We start from the raw sequence: 16,899 nt of genomic DNA, 5'->3' as shown, positions 1-16,899 counted from the left end.
GTCCCTCAGTGTAGAACAGGCAGTACTGTGCTGTGAGGCAGCTGTAGGCGCATAGCAGTAATATATATATATATATATATATATATATATATATAGTAGTTATATGTCCCTCAGTGTAGAACAGGCAGTACTGTGCTGTGAGGCAGCTGTAGGCATACAGCAGTGTATATATAATGTAGTTAGCTGTCCCTCAGCTGTAAGCACATAACCGGTAGCAGCACATGCTGCAGCTTGGCCCCGCCCACACAGAAGACGAGGCTCATGGTCGTGACGTCAGGAAGGTCCTTCTGCTCACTAGAGTCTGCCAGCCGGTGGTCGCCGCTGAGTGTAGCCCTGTGCCGTCACGATGGTAAGTACTGCCGGTGTTGTGCGGCCACGTGGGCTAGAAGACGTTACTCCTCAGCTGGTGCCCGCCTTGTTATGCTGGGGCGTACCCTGAACGTGCCTGAGGCCGGAAGTGGCATACACCGTGTACTGCACGTGTGTGAGGGGGTATAGCGTACACTGCACATGTAGTAGAGTGAGGCGTGCCGGCCCCTGTACATAGCTGTGAGGGAGGCAGGCAAACGCTCCAGTACAGTTGGGGCTGCAGGATGTAACGGTCTGGAGATCTCCTCTAACTATATGTTACAATGTAACATCAGCAGGTGACGTCAGACGTTCTGCTTCACTTAGGAAACAACCCTCTTGGCTGCGCTTTATGTGTTTTACACCCCCCCCCCCCCCCCGATCATTGCAGCAGGTAATGGGGTGCGCTGAACATGGCTGAAATACTCTAAGGCCTCCCTCACACAGGCGTTTTTGTACAGTGTTTATCCCGCATTAAACTCTGTGCATCGCTCCCATTCATTTCAATAGGGCTGCTCACACAAGCTGCACATTGACAGCAAAGCATGTTCTATCTTTGGCCGCTTTCAGATGTGCGTCGCCCATTGAAATGAGTGGGCAGCGGTTTGAGTGCTGCTGAGAACGTGGCACAACTTGGTACCACATTTTTGTAGCGCTAAACGCCAGCTGCACTACCTTGAAAAAAATGTAATACTCATCTGGCACCATCGGGGTCCCCGCAGCTGTTCTCTGGAGCTCCAGGCTGGTTGCTGGGCACTTGTCAGCACTGATAGACCATCTATTGCTGGTGATAGGGATTTAAATCCTCACCTCCCAGCGAGAGCTTGCTCTGATTGGTGCAGGAGCGCCAGCTCCGCTAATCAGAGCCGGTGCTCATTGCACCATTCACAGCCATTCAATGCAATCTTATCTGCTTATTTATCTTTATTTAACACATAAAATTAAAAGGATACTGGCCCTATCCTGGTACCATGAGAAAGCCCAATCCATGCCACAAAAAAATTAGGCATCAAATAAAAAAATATCAACCCTTAGGCCCCCTGTCCACGGGCATGATTTTGCCGGTGATAAATCGCCGACAAATCACACCGTCTGAAGCGTTCCATGGCATAAAGCGCCGGCCCCGTGTCCATGAGCAGAGAACCGTAGCGATTCTCCGCTCACAGCCAGCAATTCGCAGCATGCTGCAAATTGCCGCGATTCTCCGCGGTCAGCCTATCTGTCAGATAGGTTGACCAGCGGAGATCCGTCTACCGGTTCCTGCTCCCGGGGCGGAGATCTGCCACGGCATACCGCAACGCCCGTGGACAGGGGCCCTTACAATGCGTTGTTTTGAAAATATGAAACGTTGATGCAGACATTTAGGCATCAAAGTCTTTGGTCCCGAAGGGGTTAACCCCTTAATGACATGGCCTATTTTGGCGTTGAGGACCAAACTATTTTTGGTATTTTTTCATCTCCATTTTTCAACAGCCATAACTTTTTTAATTTTCCGTCGACGCGGCCGTATAAGGGCTTGTTTTTTTCATGGCGAACTGTGGTTTTTATTGGTACCATTTTTGGTTACATAGACTATATTATAAAACTTTTATTATTTTTTTTCTATGATTGCAGGGAGAGAAAATGCATCAATTCTGCCATAGATATTTGGTGTTTTTTTTAAAGCATTAATTATGCAGCATAAATGATACACTACCTTTTTTTCTGTGGGACGGTACGGTTACAACGATACCAAAATTCTTATATATTTTTTTAGGTTTTTCCACTTTTCCACAAAAACCCTTTTTTTGGAAATGTATTATTTTTTTTTTAAATCGCTGCATTCAAAGTCCTATACCTTTTTTATTTTTCCAGGGACGGAGCTATCTGAGGGCTTAGTTTTTGCAAAACGAACTGTAGTTTTTATTGGTACCATTTTGGGGTACATACGTTTTTTTTTAAATTCACTTTTATTGCGTTTTTTGGGAGGCAAAATGCTGAAAATTAGCATTTTGCCTCAGTTTTTTAGCATTTTTGTTAACGCTTTCTGCCGTGCAGGATAAAAAGCATGTTTGATTTATTGTACGGATCTTTACGGACACGACGATACCAAACATGTGGGGATTTTTTTTATGCTAATATGAGAAAAAGCATAAAGGAAGTTTTAACATTTTTTTTTTACATTTTTATTTTTGTACATTATTTTGATCTTTTTTTTTTTACACCATCTGTGTCCCTCTGAGGGACTTACACTGCAGCACTTATGATGGCAGTCAGAATAATCCCTAGATCAACATTTGAGATCAACAACCTTTCTGGTAATTTAGTGTCTATATCCTGTAATATCATAGCGCTCTAGAAAGATGTCTAGTCCCCTCTTAAACTCCTCTATGGATTTAACAATCATCACTTCCTCAGGCAGAGAGTTCCACAGTGCTGTAGCTTCACTGCCTAGGAAGGAATTGTAATCTATTTCAGAGATCGCTCGCATGAGCAATCTGTGAAGAAGATAGGCAGTCGTCCTGCTGGCCTGTCAGCTGTGATGGAAGGTACATTGGCAGACTGCTGCTGGAGGTGAAGCGAACCCCCCCCCCCCCCCCAGCATTTTTCTTTTTTAGTGACAACCCCTTTAAGCAGTGCAACATTTTTCCTGAGCACCGGTGTCCAGAGCTGCACACAGTATTCCATGTGAGGCCTGACATGTGCCTTATATAATGGAAGAATAATGTTCTCGTCCTTCGCCCCTATACCTCTTTTAATGCACCCCAATACTTTATTATCTTTTGCAGCAGCTGATTGGCATTAATTGCTCCAATTAAATCTACAGTCCACTAGTACTCCCAGGTCTTTTTCCATGTCACTTTTCCCTAGCAGTACCCCATTTAGTGTATATTGGTGACATCCGTTTCTCCTGCCCATGTGCATAACATTACATTTATCAGTGTTGAACCTCATTTGCCATTTTTTCTGTCCGAGTCCCCAGCTTATCTAGGTCCATTTACAGCCATACATTGTCCTACGTTGTATTAATTATCTTGTATAATTTCGTAGAATTCTGTAAATCAAATCTGCCCGTGGACATCAGGCCTTAGTCTTGTTGAACCACATTGATTTCCATCTATTCATAGTTCTTTTATTTTTGAACTGTATGAACTGCACACATGAGGTATTTAGGATGTTTTTAAACTTCCAATAAGGCTTCCTACTGAATGACAACTGGAAATTAATTCTATTGTGGTCACTATTTCCCAAGTGTCCCTCCACCTGCACCCCTATGATTCTGTCTGTTCTGTTGGGTAATAAGTCCAGAATGGCCCTCCCTCTAGTTGGCTCCCGTACAAGTTGGGTAAGGTAGTTCTCTTTAATTGTTCTCCAGACCTTATCACCCTTGTGAGATTTGCAGGTTTCGTCTTCCCATATGATATCCAGATAACTAAAGTCCCCCATAATGATTACCCCATTGTGGTTTGACACCTCTTCTATTTGCGCTGCAAATATGTTGGAAGCGCTGCGGAATATGTTGGCGCTATACGAATAAAGTTCATTATTATTATTGTCTTGTTAATAAGTTTTCAGTTATTTTTGGTGGCCTATAGAAAAGTAGAGTATTTGATATAACCTGTTTTTATCTAGACCTTCCCAATTTCATTCTTTTTGAACTGATATGTAATTTTTCAATAATCAGATTGTTCCTACACCTACATATTAAAGGGCCACTTCCACACAAAATGCATTTTTCTAGCTCTGCACCCCTCACCGGATTGACACATTTATGTGACAGCACCATCTTGATTTTTAGATTTCTCCTTGTTTTCTTTTCCTCTATGTTGTGCCAGCAATCCCATAATGCATTGGCACAACACTACATCAGCAGATAGAGCCTGAACATCTCTGTCTGATGACAGGACAGTGGGATCATCATTACATTTTTTATTCAGCTAAATAAGCAAAAAAAGTATACAGTCTGGGAGTATGAGCTGTCATCTCCTTCATCATAGCTGGTAGGAGTTTGTCTCCCCCTGTGAAGAGCCCATGTAATGCTGTCAATGCAGTTTCATCAAACAGGAGGTTCTCTGAAATAGTGACTCCTAGAGAGAACACAGAGACAAGTAATTCCCAGATGCTCACAATGAGATCACATGACCCGACTGAAGAGGACGACTCCAGGAATTTTCAGGGAGAAAGGATAATAACTGTTAATGCTTATATTTACTGAGGGGCTAGTTTACATAATGAATTAGGAAAAACAATAATTGGCGTGGCCCTTTAAAGCCTTTCATGTTTTTTCTTATGTGCGTTACCAGATCTAATGAAAAAAATATTTTCTGTTCGATAATAAAATGAAATAATGTTGTGTTGTAGAAAACAGAACTTTTATTGTGTCCACAACTCACATTTTGAAACATGGAGAGCAAAATAGAAACTTTCTCAGTGTTCCCTCTACAGTCATTTTAAGTTTCATAGAATATTGTTTGTCCATTAACTTTTCATTTAGCGCTCCACTTATATGCGTTGCCTTTATTTATCGTTTTGTAGTAGTTTTTTTTGTGTGTTCTGTCTTTTGTATGCCATCCATTTACCTGACTTTCAGCAGGCTACAAAAAATAAACCTTAGAAATGGAGGAAAATTATGGCCATTTAAGAGCAATTGTGACTGGTGAAAAGCCCTGTTGTGCCTGTCCATTAATCTGCTTGCCTGAACATTAAACAAGGTTACCCTTTTGTGACAGCAGTCGAAATGTTTTCTGCTTACTGCTTTAGAATGAAGGCTTTTTCTGAAAGGGTTATAAAGGTTAAAGACCTTCTTGTAAACAAATTATTTGACTAACTAGCGCTTGCTACCTGACTGATGGACCAGCGAGGTTGCATTCACACAGGGGTAAAACAACAAAACACTCACAGCTACTATAGTGAGGGTATAATCGCAAAGTAAATCTGCATGCATTGCCCTGCAATGAATGAATTCTGCAGTGAAATAGCTGCATTTTCGCAAAAGAAATATGGACCTTTAACACAGGAGAGAATTAGGCTTGCCATCCACGGGCCATTTGTCTTAGCGTGATCCGTGGCAATAAATAGCATGCATGACACACTTCCATAGGATAACTATGGAAAGCGCAGCCCAATGTACACAAGCGGAAAATCGCTTGCGTCTAAAAATCTCCGCGATGAACCTATCATTAAGATGGGTTCATCACGGTGACATTAGTGCTCCCCCGCGGCGGAATATCACTCACGATATTCCGTCCCGCCCGTGGACACTCAGCCTTAGCATGAGCCAGCATTTTTGCACCGCAATGTTATCCCTACAGGGCTTTGAATTCCGCATCTGTTAAAATCCATGCGTCTTAACTTCCAAACTGCAAGATTAAATTCTGCAGTGGAAAAGCTTTCTGCTGCGGAATTAAGGATGTCTTGCGGAATAGTTGTTGCGGATTTCTAACATACAGATCTGCGGAATATAATGCAAGAAATTGGCAAGACATTCTGCAGAATGCATTCCGCCGTTGTACGCATATGTATGCATATCCGCCGTTGTATACATATTGTCAGCGTGGAAAAGATCGCGAACAGGGAAACTACACCAGGAAGTAGTAGAACATCGCTCATCTCTCTCTAAAACTGTACTTCGCATGACCACCCACGAGCCTCCGAGGCCATACGCAATACAATAAAGTGCCGTATGCAGGGTCACCAGCTGGGCATTGACTGTTTGAAACCAGTGGCCAGCACCACAAATAGCGGTGATCACAGCCAGAACCAACCGCAGATGTTTATCGCAGTGTGGGACCCGAAATCTGGCCTCACACAAACTGGTCGGATTTCTGCAGCGGAACACCTGTGATCACTAGCGGAAAGCAATTGCGGAAGATCGCGGATGTGAGTGGTTTTCCGGGCAGATGTATGCTATGTACTGCATGTCGTCCACGCGGAAGAATGAGCTCTTATTCAGCCGACATTCTAGCTTTCCCTTTGAAGTCGAGAGAATTTCTGCCACTTATCTGTGTTAAAATAGAGCATGCTGTGATTGTTCTTCTGCTCCAGAATGCACAATTCATACCCGCGAGTGTGAACAAAAAATAAAAAATACATGCCTTTCAATGCCCACTTTTACCGTGGATCTTCCACGTGGATGGCGATCACAGATTCCGCAATTAAAATCAATTTGTGTGAGACATTCCCCCCCCCCCCTCCCCCTCCTAGCAATACTGGTAGACTAAAAACTGTCTCATTGGCATGCCTATGGAAACACACGGCTTGTCATATTACATGCGCTTGGCATCTATTATGTAAAGCTTAGCTGTGTAACGTCAGGAATGTGATCCGTAATATATTCTAGAAATGGGCGGACAAGTGATTTGCGCTACTTGTTTGCCCTTGCAATCATCTAAATGGATGCATTGAAAATAGGAGCAATGCCTTACACGTGATTGGCAATACCAAATCACAGCCTTGTGTGGCTGAAATAATCTTACTTTACAAAGTGAGAATTTTAGGGATATCAAGTACATTTTGCTGTTTTTAGTGTTTGGTAAAACATATTTAGATGATTTGTGGTCATAGAAACCTGGATGTATTCCAACAGCTGTCTTGAAGTTTTCATGTAGTGTAGATAAAGGGTATCTATTAGAATCTATCAGAATGTGTTGCCATGGAGATGCTTCAGAGTTCTAAATTTAGCAGCCAACAAGTAAGATAAATTAAAGAAATGCACATTTTCATATATACATTACACACATCAGCAAATTTGCTGCCTGTAGGTCTCACTTCCAATTTAGAGCCACAACATTGCAACATCCCAGCCGGCCGGTCAGAAGAATCCAGATAATCAACTTCATTCCGAATAAGCAGTATAGTTGTTTCTCCAAGTTTCAAATGAGAATCTGTTCTGCTCCGTCCTCCTCCCTTCCAGCAATTACCATACTAGTTACACAAGCTATGTGGATGACTTAGAAAAGAAAAAATAAGCAAGGCTGCTAATTAATTTCTATAAGCTTCAGAAAATAGTAATTAGTGGACACTTACAGGATCTGCAGCCACCAGCAGAATGTAGATAATTGCTTTCTAGACGTTCTTAAACATGACTGCTTTTAAGTAAACGCTTACTGACTGAGACCACCGTACGAAAAGGCAGATTTGGCCTGTAAGAATCCCTCTCTTTCCTCGTCCGTACATATTCTTTTTTCATAGCCAATAAGTTTTTCCACCTTGTAAATCACTTTTCTGATGAAGTTTTTATTGGAAACCTGTGATTTTGGATTTTATGTTGCAGCCTAAAGCACCACAGAATAAAGTAAAGCAAGAAAAGGTCATCCATCCTTACAGCAGGAAGGCTGCTCAGTTAGCGCGAGAAGGCCACAAGCAGGACAGAAAGGAGAAGTAAGTCATGTATTTTATTAATAAGGAAGATGGAACAATACCTCTGCAGCGCCACCTATAGGAAGGCAGCATTTCTGCAAGTCAATGTCTGACTCTTTATATAAGTCTTTGTAGCAATGACTGGGAATTCTAAAACAAGAGCCAGGATCCATACACAGACAGCTGTTTCTGGGTTTTTGCCCCTTATCAGTGTGCAGCAGGTTTCTGGCTTGGCTAGTGAGCGGCCTATAGAGAGATGATAGCCTTGCCAATGAACATCATAGGCCTCTCACTAGCCAAGCCAGAAACCTACTGCACACTGATGAGGGTAAAAAAAAAAAAAAGCTGTCTGTGCATGGTTTGCTGGCTTTTGGTTTTCAATTCCCAGTCATTGTTAAAAGACTTCTATAAAGAGTCTGACATTAACTTGCAGGAATGCTGCCTTCTAATAGGTGGCACTGCAGAGGTTTTGTTCCATCTTCCTTATTTGCATATTTCCCAGAGGAGCATGGATGGCCTTAAAGGGGTTGTCTCATGAAATCAAGTGGGGTTATATACTTCTGTATGGCCATATTAATGCACTTTGTAATATACATCGTGCATTAATTATGAGCCATACAGAAGTTATTCACTTACCTGCTCTGTTGCTAGCGTCCCCGTCGCCATGGATCCGTCTAAAATCGCCGTCTTCTGGCGATTTTAGACGCGCTTGCGCAGTCCGGTCTTCTCCCTGGTGAATGGGGCCGCTCGTGCCGGAGAGCTGGTCCTCGTAGCTCCGCCCCCGTCACGTGTGCCGATTCCAGCCAATCAGGAGGCTGGAATCGGCAATGGACCGCACAGAGCCCACGGTGCACCATGGGAGAAGACCCGCGGTGCATCGTGGGTGAGGATCCCGGCGGCCATCTTAGTAAGGTAAGGAAGAAGTCGCCGCAGCGCGGGGATTCGGGTAAGTACTAAACTTTTTTTTTTTAACACATGCATTGGGTTTGTCTCGCGCCGAACGGGGGGCCTATTGAATTTTAAAAAAAACGTTTCGGCGTGAGACAACCCCTTTAAGTCTCCTCACTCACCTTCTAGGTGCTCTCTTTAAGGAACGATTGTACCCTTCCCGAACTACGTATTTTACTGATACACCTTTCCTACATTCTGTAATTATCGTGTATATACTCGAGTATGAGCCAACCCACGTATAAGCCAAGTCCATAAAAAACTGGTAAAACTTATTGACTCAAGTATAAGCCTAGCTATATTCGAGTATATACTAGGTAAAAAGAAAAAGCAACGCAATACCCGCCTTCCAGCCAGCGTCTGTTTCCCCGGCGGTGCGGCAAGCTGCTTGAGAATTCTCCCTGCTCGAATTTGAATTGCCCCGCCGTCAGCGCTGTGTAAGTAAGCGCTGTGATTGGATCGAGCGCCATCCAATCACAGCCGGCGCTCGATAAACCAATCACAGCCAATCAGTGTTGTCATTCACTGAATGGCTGTGATTGGCCGTTGTTTTTTTTTGCTTGTTTGTTTTTAACCTTACTCGAATATAAGCCGAAGGGAGGCTTTTTCAGCATAAAAAATGTTTATTTACTGCATATTCTTTTTCTCCTTGGCTGTGTCCCTGATCCAGACATTATAAGTCATGTTCAGAATCATTAATTGACAAAGTTTTCCATTAAGTAATTCATTAGTGAATATGGAGGAAACAAAATCCTTGCCAGGTTGATGTGCAATTGGGAAGACGAGAAAAAAGAGATTATGGGCTTATTCACATGGAGTGGTCAAATCATGTTTTTTGCTGAGCCGTGACAAAAACCTAATTTGACAGCAATGTGTGAACGAACCTATAATTGTACAGACTTGTACCTCTTTGCTGATGTTAGATTTTTTTTCCCTTACATGGCTAACTGAAAATTAATGAACTACATTTTTTCTACTTTAAGGATGAAGAATGAAAAAGCCTTGAAGTTAAGCATTCTTCGTAAGTAAAGTATAGTATGTATTTGTTGTATGTGTACACATGTTGGGGCTTGAGCAGGAAAACGGCAACCACTAACTGAACGGCTCAGTCTTCAGACAGAACCAAACAGCCCCCCACTCACTATAGTGGGGGTCTATTCGATTTCTGTCCAGCACTCCGAAGTTTTGCAAGAATTTACAGGACGAAATAGAGCTATTTTCTAGTGAAAAACGTCGACAGAGGTCTGAACCTTCAGACACTGATGTGCACAAACCCTAGTCTATACAAGTACAAGTTCAGGCTCTTCTGTGACCCCAGTGTAAAGGTGCTCATACACCTTAGATAGCTGTTGGCTGAATGCTAGGTTAGCCGACAGCTATTTATCCCAAACATCCACCACCATACACGTGCACTCTTTGCTCAGCCGAGCGCTTGTATGTTCTCATCGATATCTAGGACTACTTCCTATACTCTTGTGTGTGTGCGCTACTACTGATAAAATTAACGTTTTTGACAAACTGCTTCATAGATCCATAAGACAGACATATCACTGCAATCAGCGAGCCTGTCATTATTTTATGCTGTTCCCAGAAAGGGCAGCCAACATAAAGGTATTGACAGATTAAATTTAAACTGAACACTGAACCCTTTAACCCCTTCAGGACCAGAGGGGGGGGGGGGGGGGTTTGTTTCCGCCTTTCAAGAGTCATACATTAATTTTTCCTTTGACATAGCTGTATGAGGGCTTGGTTTTTGCGGGAAGAGTTGTAATTTTTTTTAATGGTACCATTTAGTGTACTATATAATGTATGGAAATGTTTTTAAAATTTTGCAAGTGGGAAGAAATGAAAAATTGCAATTGTGACTTTTTTGGGGGGTGGTGGGGAGAGAAGGAGGAGGGAAGTTTTCACAGCACTCCTAACCAAGTAAAAACTACATATGGACTTTCTATGGAACAGTACGATTACAGAGACACCAAATCGATATATATTTTTTTTAAATGTTTTTCTACTGGTGTATTTGTGCATGCAATATGCAGAGAATAGAACCAATTATTTCAATGTGTAGAATAGAACCAATAATTTCAATGGGTTTATTCACATGTGCGTTTTTTCCTGCGCATTTTGGTCACACAAAAAAGAAAACGCAGTATGCTCTATTTTCCTGCCCATGTGTGCACCCAAAGACCCTAGAGAAGTCAATAGAGATGCACAAATGAGTGCAAAATGCACTGATGTGTGAAACACTGCGTAATTGAACAGGAAATATGCTCATGTGAAGGTAGCCTAAAACATAGTTTTAGCTTTGGCAACTGGAGCTACAAATTCAGTATGTCTTTCCGGATGAATGTAGCTTTTAAAGAGAAATGTTTGTGTGTTGTGTTAGGTGGCCCGGGACTGCAGGAGCAGTTCTATAGCTGTGCAGTAGTCTGGAGCATCTTCTCAGGGAGGGACTGCAGGAGCAGTTCTATAGCTGTGCAGTAGTCTGGAGCATCTTCTCAGGGAGGGACTGCAGGAGGGTTCTATAGCTGTGCAGTAGTCTGGAGCATCTTCTCAGGGAGGGACTGCAGGAGGGTTCTATAGCTGTGCAGTAGTCTGGAGCATCTTCTCAGGGAGGGACTGCAGGAGGGTTCTATAGCTGTGCAGTAGTCTGGAGCATCTTCTCAGGGAGGGACTGCAGGAGGGGTTCTATAGTTGTGCAGTAGTCTGGAGCATCTTCTGAAGGAAGGACTGCAGGAGGAGTTCTATAGCTGTGCAGTATTCAGGAGCATCTTCTCAGGGAGGGACTGCAGGAGGGGTTCTATAGCTGTGCAGTATTCAGTAGCATCTTCTCAGGGAGGGACTGCAGGAGGGTTCTGTAGCCGTGCAGTAGTCTGGAGCATCTTCTCAGGGAGGGACTGCAGGAGGGTTCTGTAGCCGTGCAGTAGTCTGGAGCATCTTCTCAGGGAGGGACTGCAGGAGGGTTCTATAGCTGTGCAGTAGTCTGGAGCATCTTCTCAGGGAGGGACTTCAGGAGGGGTTCTATAGCTGTGGAGTAGTCTGGAGCATCTTCTCAGGGAGTGTAATCTCTTTCATTCTGCCAGCTGTGTAGTCCCTGGGTAAAGGCAGTAGAAATTCATTAGTACTCTGAAGTTTACTGGAGTCTTCAGAGAGACTTGTGAAATATCGCTCTACTGATATTGATGCCAGCAGTGTGGTGATTGGAGAGAAGGAAGGATAGGAAGGGGATCTTCCTTTACAGATTATCTGCTGATTTTAGCCTCTTGTGTCCTGCTCTCGGCTGAAGGGTTTTAAGAACCCTGAGGAGGTTCAAAAGCTTGCTATTTTTGTTAGCAATTAAAAGGTGCTATATTTACAAGATTACATGGTTTTCTTGCTGAGAACAATTACATTTTGCTCTACTGACTAAAGGCCCATTTACTCGCAAAGCTAATCTTTCAAATGATTGAAAGAGTAACAGTTTTAGCGATCTTTTTGCATAAAGTGTTCATGGACACTAATGTCCATGAACACTTTATCATCATCGTTTGCATATAAATAAGCCTCCAGGAGCTATATTCAGAGCCAAGCATGTGACTAATCACAGGCTGTGATATGCAAACAGCTGCATTGTTTTCACTGGGGCTGCAGGCAGAATACAATGGAATCTCCTGTATAGAACATTGCATATGGTCTGCTAAGGGAAACTTTATCTCTCTGCAGCTGAAGGATGGATTTTAAGTTCACCTTAAAATCATCGTTCAGACGAAAAATGCACGATGGCAGCTTTTACACGTAACGATTATCGCTCATTTTCAGTCGTTTGAATGAATTTTGATTGATAATCGTTACATGTAAATTGGCCTTAACAAGGTACGAAACTTTTTTAATGGTCTTTTTACACGGGACGAGCTCTGAATAGTCTTGGAATTTTTGAGAATCTCCAAAGAATGCACTAAACAATCAGTGATTCTGAATCGAGAAAATCTACAATGCAGGCAAGCATGGATGTATTGCTCTAGCCAGCCACCATCCACACCTGTCGCCATATTCAAAATATTCTCTCCCAAACCTGTTCCTGAATCCCAAATACCTCTGATCTAATATCAAGAGGATCTGCTGCTGGACAGACGAGATCTCTGCCTTCAGCACATCAGAGGGAGACTGTGTATTGGATGTTTCTTTGGTGGTTAACGTATAAAGTAATTGGTTAAAGGGGTTTTCCAAGGAGAATACTATTGAGGACCTATACGCAGGATAGGTTATCAATAGTTGATCGGCTGGGGTCTGTCGCTCAGGATCCTGACCGATCAGCTGAGCGGGCGCATGCTGTCAGCGCCGTAAATACGGAGAAGTTGGAGCGGAAGCGGTGGAAGTCTCCACTCCAACCTCTGTGTAGTAGCTGGCACTTGTAACTGCAGGCACAGCTCGCTTTGATTTCAATGAGAGCCATGCCTGCAGTTACAAGCGCCGACCACTATACGGATGTTGGCATGGAGACTATTGCTGCTTCCGCTCTGACCTCTGTGTATTTGTGACACTAACAAGATGCACCCGGACAGCTGATCGGTTGGGGACCCAGATGACGGACCCCAGCTGATCAACTACTGATGACCTGTTTTCATTGGAAAATCCCTTTAAACATGTGGGAGCCTTCCTTTTTAAGGCGGATACACTTTAATGCTTCCCATTGAATGGGAGCACTAGTTGTCATTCTTACGGTTGTGAGCAAAGTCTGATATAACTGTTCTGATATCTGCAATGCATAAAGGATCATTCAATAGGTTATAATCTAAGGGCCAGGTGTTGTCCCTTTTACCTCCACTCACGCCTCGTAAATACCCAAAGATGGGGACATTGTCTGACCATAGGACTGAGGCTATACAGCTATGGGGGGGTTTAAATCCAACAGTTTATGGGAAGTGAACAAATGGTCAAAATGACCATAACAGTTGTGCGCTAAAGAATGGTAACTGAAGTCCTGGATACATAATATTCATCGGTAATGTCATTGGTTTTTCTATTTCACATAGGTGAGAAGCTTGAGTGGTTTCAAGGTCATCTTGAGCCTAACAAAACGGAGTACACCAAAAAGGAGGCTTGTGAGCTAATTGAAAGGTAGGAAATATATGTAGCTACATATATAGTGGTTTATTTAACCCTTTCCAATCCACTGTCTGACCTCTGAAGACATTATGATTTAAGGCTGTACAGCTCCTATGTTGGAAGACGTCCGTCGGGGTTCTCTTACTGTATATTGCCAGCCTCTCTGTTGTCGCAACCTATCCAGTGTGTCACCTCATCCAGTACTGGCTTTAGCCAGCAGATAGCGCCATTGTATAATGGCATAAAAAGAGTAAGCCCCCTAGGAAAACCAAGATACAAATTGGATTGGAAAGGGTTAAGGCCTCTCCCCCCTCCCCACCCCCAATAGTTGGGAAATATATTTACAAAGGGTGCAAATATTCATGGTCATTACAAAGTGTCGGCACATAAAGTGCCAATCTACATTGTTGCACTTTTGCAAGTGAGTAACTACAAAATAAACTGAAGGAGCTTTTACTGCGGCGGCAGATAAGAGCTCAATATAAACAGGCTTGTCATTGCTACAGGTCGCTAGAGCGAGTCTACGGCTGCTGCATGAATTGCCTTCTTCCAACTCTCACCACTACCCACTCGCAATTTTTTTTTTGCATCTGACAGAATTTTGAAACTATGTATAAAGCAAATTGATGGCACTTCAGGCTCTCTTCCCCGTGACTTTTAGTAGCACTTGGCTGATGGTGACAAATTAATAAAGTCTTTATGGCATGTCAGGACATGAAAAGAAGTGCAGTAGAAACTTATAGACCGTGCAGACCAACTGCTGACAGATTCCCCTTGTATAAGCCTTCTCAGCAAAATGTAGCCCGTGTGTTATGCAGAATGGAAGATCTGGGAGTCCCTGTGTGGTGCACGCCTCATTTAGTCCTAGTACTATGCACCACAATTTATTATTCAATTAAAAACCTGATTTTGGCAGAAATTGCATAGGTTAGGTTGTGCTCATATTACATCTGAGCTTTCTGTCAGTCTTCCACAATGTCTGCCTCCTATGGAAAACTATACACGGACTTCTGCTAGCCATTAGTCACAGTTAAGAAAATACAAGTATCCAATCATATATATGATGCATAGTATACACTTTATTGCAGTACAGCTAGGGGAGGGAGATTGCTGACATAGAACAGCTCTAAGGGTCAGGGTGGGTTTCGGGCTACATTTCGGTGAATGCACGCAGCTCTTTTCTGGTAATGTGCCAAACGTAACCAGGGAATGAGATGAACGTATTCTTAAAAGGCGCCTCTAAAATTGTTCCAAATTTATGACTCTTGTTATCTCCAAGCATGCGCTGTCAGCACTGCATTCATCTCAATGGGACTAATGGAAATAGTTGAATGGCACCCGCTCAGCTATCTCGGCAGTCCCATTGCAAGTGAATGGAGCACTAGTGCGTTTGCATGATTTGTGCTCCATTCAGTTTCCTCCTCACTAACAGAGGGTGCAGTAACCTCCTAGTGAGCACAACGGGGGGCTTGGGACTCCTGTCTTTGAGATTGAGGGGGTACTTGGCAATGAGACCCCCACCGATCAGCAAGTTATCTCCTATCTTGTTAATAGGGGATAACTTGAAATCTTTGTACAATCTTTTTAATGAAATTGAACAATATATATATATATATATATATATATATATATATATATATATATATATATATATATATATTTACACAGTGTGTATATGTGCATACAGTATATATTTTCCTACGTAGACATCTGATAAGTAAAGAGGTCCGAAATCGGTTCTTCTAGCCCCGGTCTTTGTGGCCATTTTTTGTGAGCGTCTGTATCTGTTACAGCTGTAAACTCATATATATTATTCATATGCTCCATATAAAACCAGTCATTGATGCAGAATCAGCATGTTGGATTGTTTTTGTGAAGCTGTTCCAGAAAATAAAATTCACCAGAATCCTTTTTGATAATAAAATTTATGACTGTTTTGATGGCTGATATTATGGTCGTCATCTTGGTAATTTTTTTTTCTGCATTTTCAGCTATTTACATCGGTTTGATACTGAGCTGGAACAAATTGAATTGCATAACAGCATCAAAGGTAGACAAGCGAGACAGCATGGTTCCCGGGAGAGCGTCATTAAACAGACCATAGAGCGCGAAAGAGGACTGTACAATGGATATGGGATGGGTAATGGTTTTTGCTTCATTTGATTTATTTGCGTTTGTCCTTCTTGCTGGAACTGTTATGTTACTACAGGGTTGTATTGCTTACAGTTTAACTGCAGTTTCTAAATGTTTTCCATTTCCAGCCTACCAAACTGGGAAGTAGCTTTTTCATTTTTTTGTGTTGCATCATTTTTGATTGTCTTCACAAGCAAAGAAATTATACCGTATATTCATGATGTCACGGATGCAAAGCGCTTTGTTGAGAGGTGTGATGCTTTAATGGACATGGGGGGAGATTTAGGCTGCCTGTCCACGGGCATAGCAATATCCAACAGGAGCCGTCGCCCAGGAGCAGGTGAGAGCTGACAGCTCTCCATGCTGAGCCTATCTGGCATGCCGCGATTTAGATCCCAATAGCGGAGAATTGCTATGATTCTCCGCTCGTGGAAGCCGGACCTGCGCTTTCCATAGCAACGCTATGGAAAGCTTCAGACACAGTGATTTGTTGTCAATTTACCGCCGGCGAATCATCGCCCGTGGACAGGAGCCTTCAGAAAACTGTCCAAAATAAACTGTCTGCTGCCAATAACAACCAATTACAGCTCAGCTTTTATTACTCATAGTGCTTTTGAAAAATGAAAGCTGCCATGTGATTGGTTGCCATGGACAAGGAAAGACAATGCTTTTTTTTTTCTAAGTTTTTTTTTTTTTTATAATTCTGCTCCATAACCTTCGTCAATGCCAATTTTCATAGGGGACCGTACCGAAATACCAGTTATTGGGGGATGTTTGGGTCTCCTAGTGAGAGAATTGCCCTGTATTATAATGCTATATGCAGTTTTTATGTGTTCCCCTTTTACAGGGTTTTGTTAATAACAATTCTGCAGTTGCTGCTATAAATATCGCGGCACTAGAGATGATATTTTACAGATAAATCCATGTCTCTTTACGCTGTGAAGTACAAAACACATTCTGTTTTCCTATAATGGAATGTCACCCAGTGTGTGAGAAGGAAAAAAAAAAAAAAGAAAAAATGACTATCAAAGTATGTTATCCAATTCT

At 42.6% G+C, this 16,899-nt stretch overlaps 1 protein-coding gene across 1 annotated transcript in view; it reads left to right on the top strand.

Annotated features, from left to right (window-relative positions):
- The first annotated feature begins 259 nt into the window (after positions 1-259).
- Positions 260-16,899, top strand: part of TMA16 (translation machinery associated 16 homolog) — a 30,774-nt gene continuing 14,134 nt past the window's right edge. Inside the window, exons 1-5 of the mRNA XM_066573569.1 lie at positions 260-349; positions 7,601-7,707; positions 9,618-9,655; positions 13,647-13,731; positions 15,711-15,859. Coding sequence (XP_066429666.1) covers positions 347-349; positions 7,601-7,707; positions 9,618-9,655; positions 13,647-13,731; positions 15,711-15,859 — 382 coding nt within the window. The 5' untranslated portion in view covers positions 260-346. The remainder of the gene's footprint in view (positions 350-7,600; positions 7,708-9,617; positions 9,656-13,646; positions 13,732-15,710; positions 15,860-16,899) is intronic.

The sequence above is a fragment of the Eleutherodactylus coqui genome, chromosome 7 (assembly GCF_035609145.1).
Source record: "Eleutherodactylus coqui strain aEleCoq1 chromosome 7, aEleCoq1.hap1, whole genome shotgun sequence".
Taxonomy (NCBI): Eukaryota; Metazoa; Chordata; class Amphibia; order Anura; family Eleutherodactylidae; genus Eleutherodactylus; species Eleutherodactylus coqui.
The sequence above is the reverse complement of the archived record's forward strand: the minus strand, read 5'-3'. Positions and strand labels throughout refer to the sequence as shown.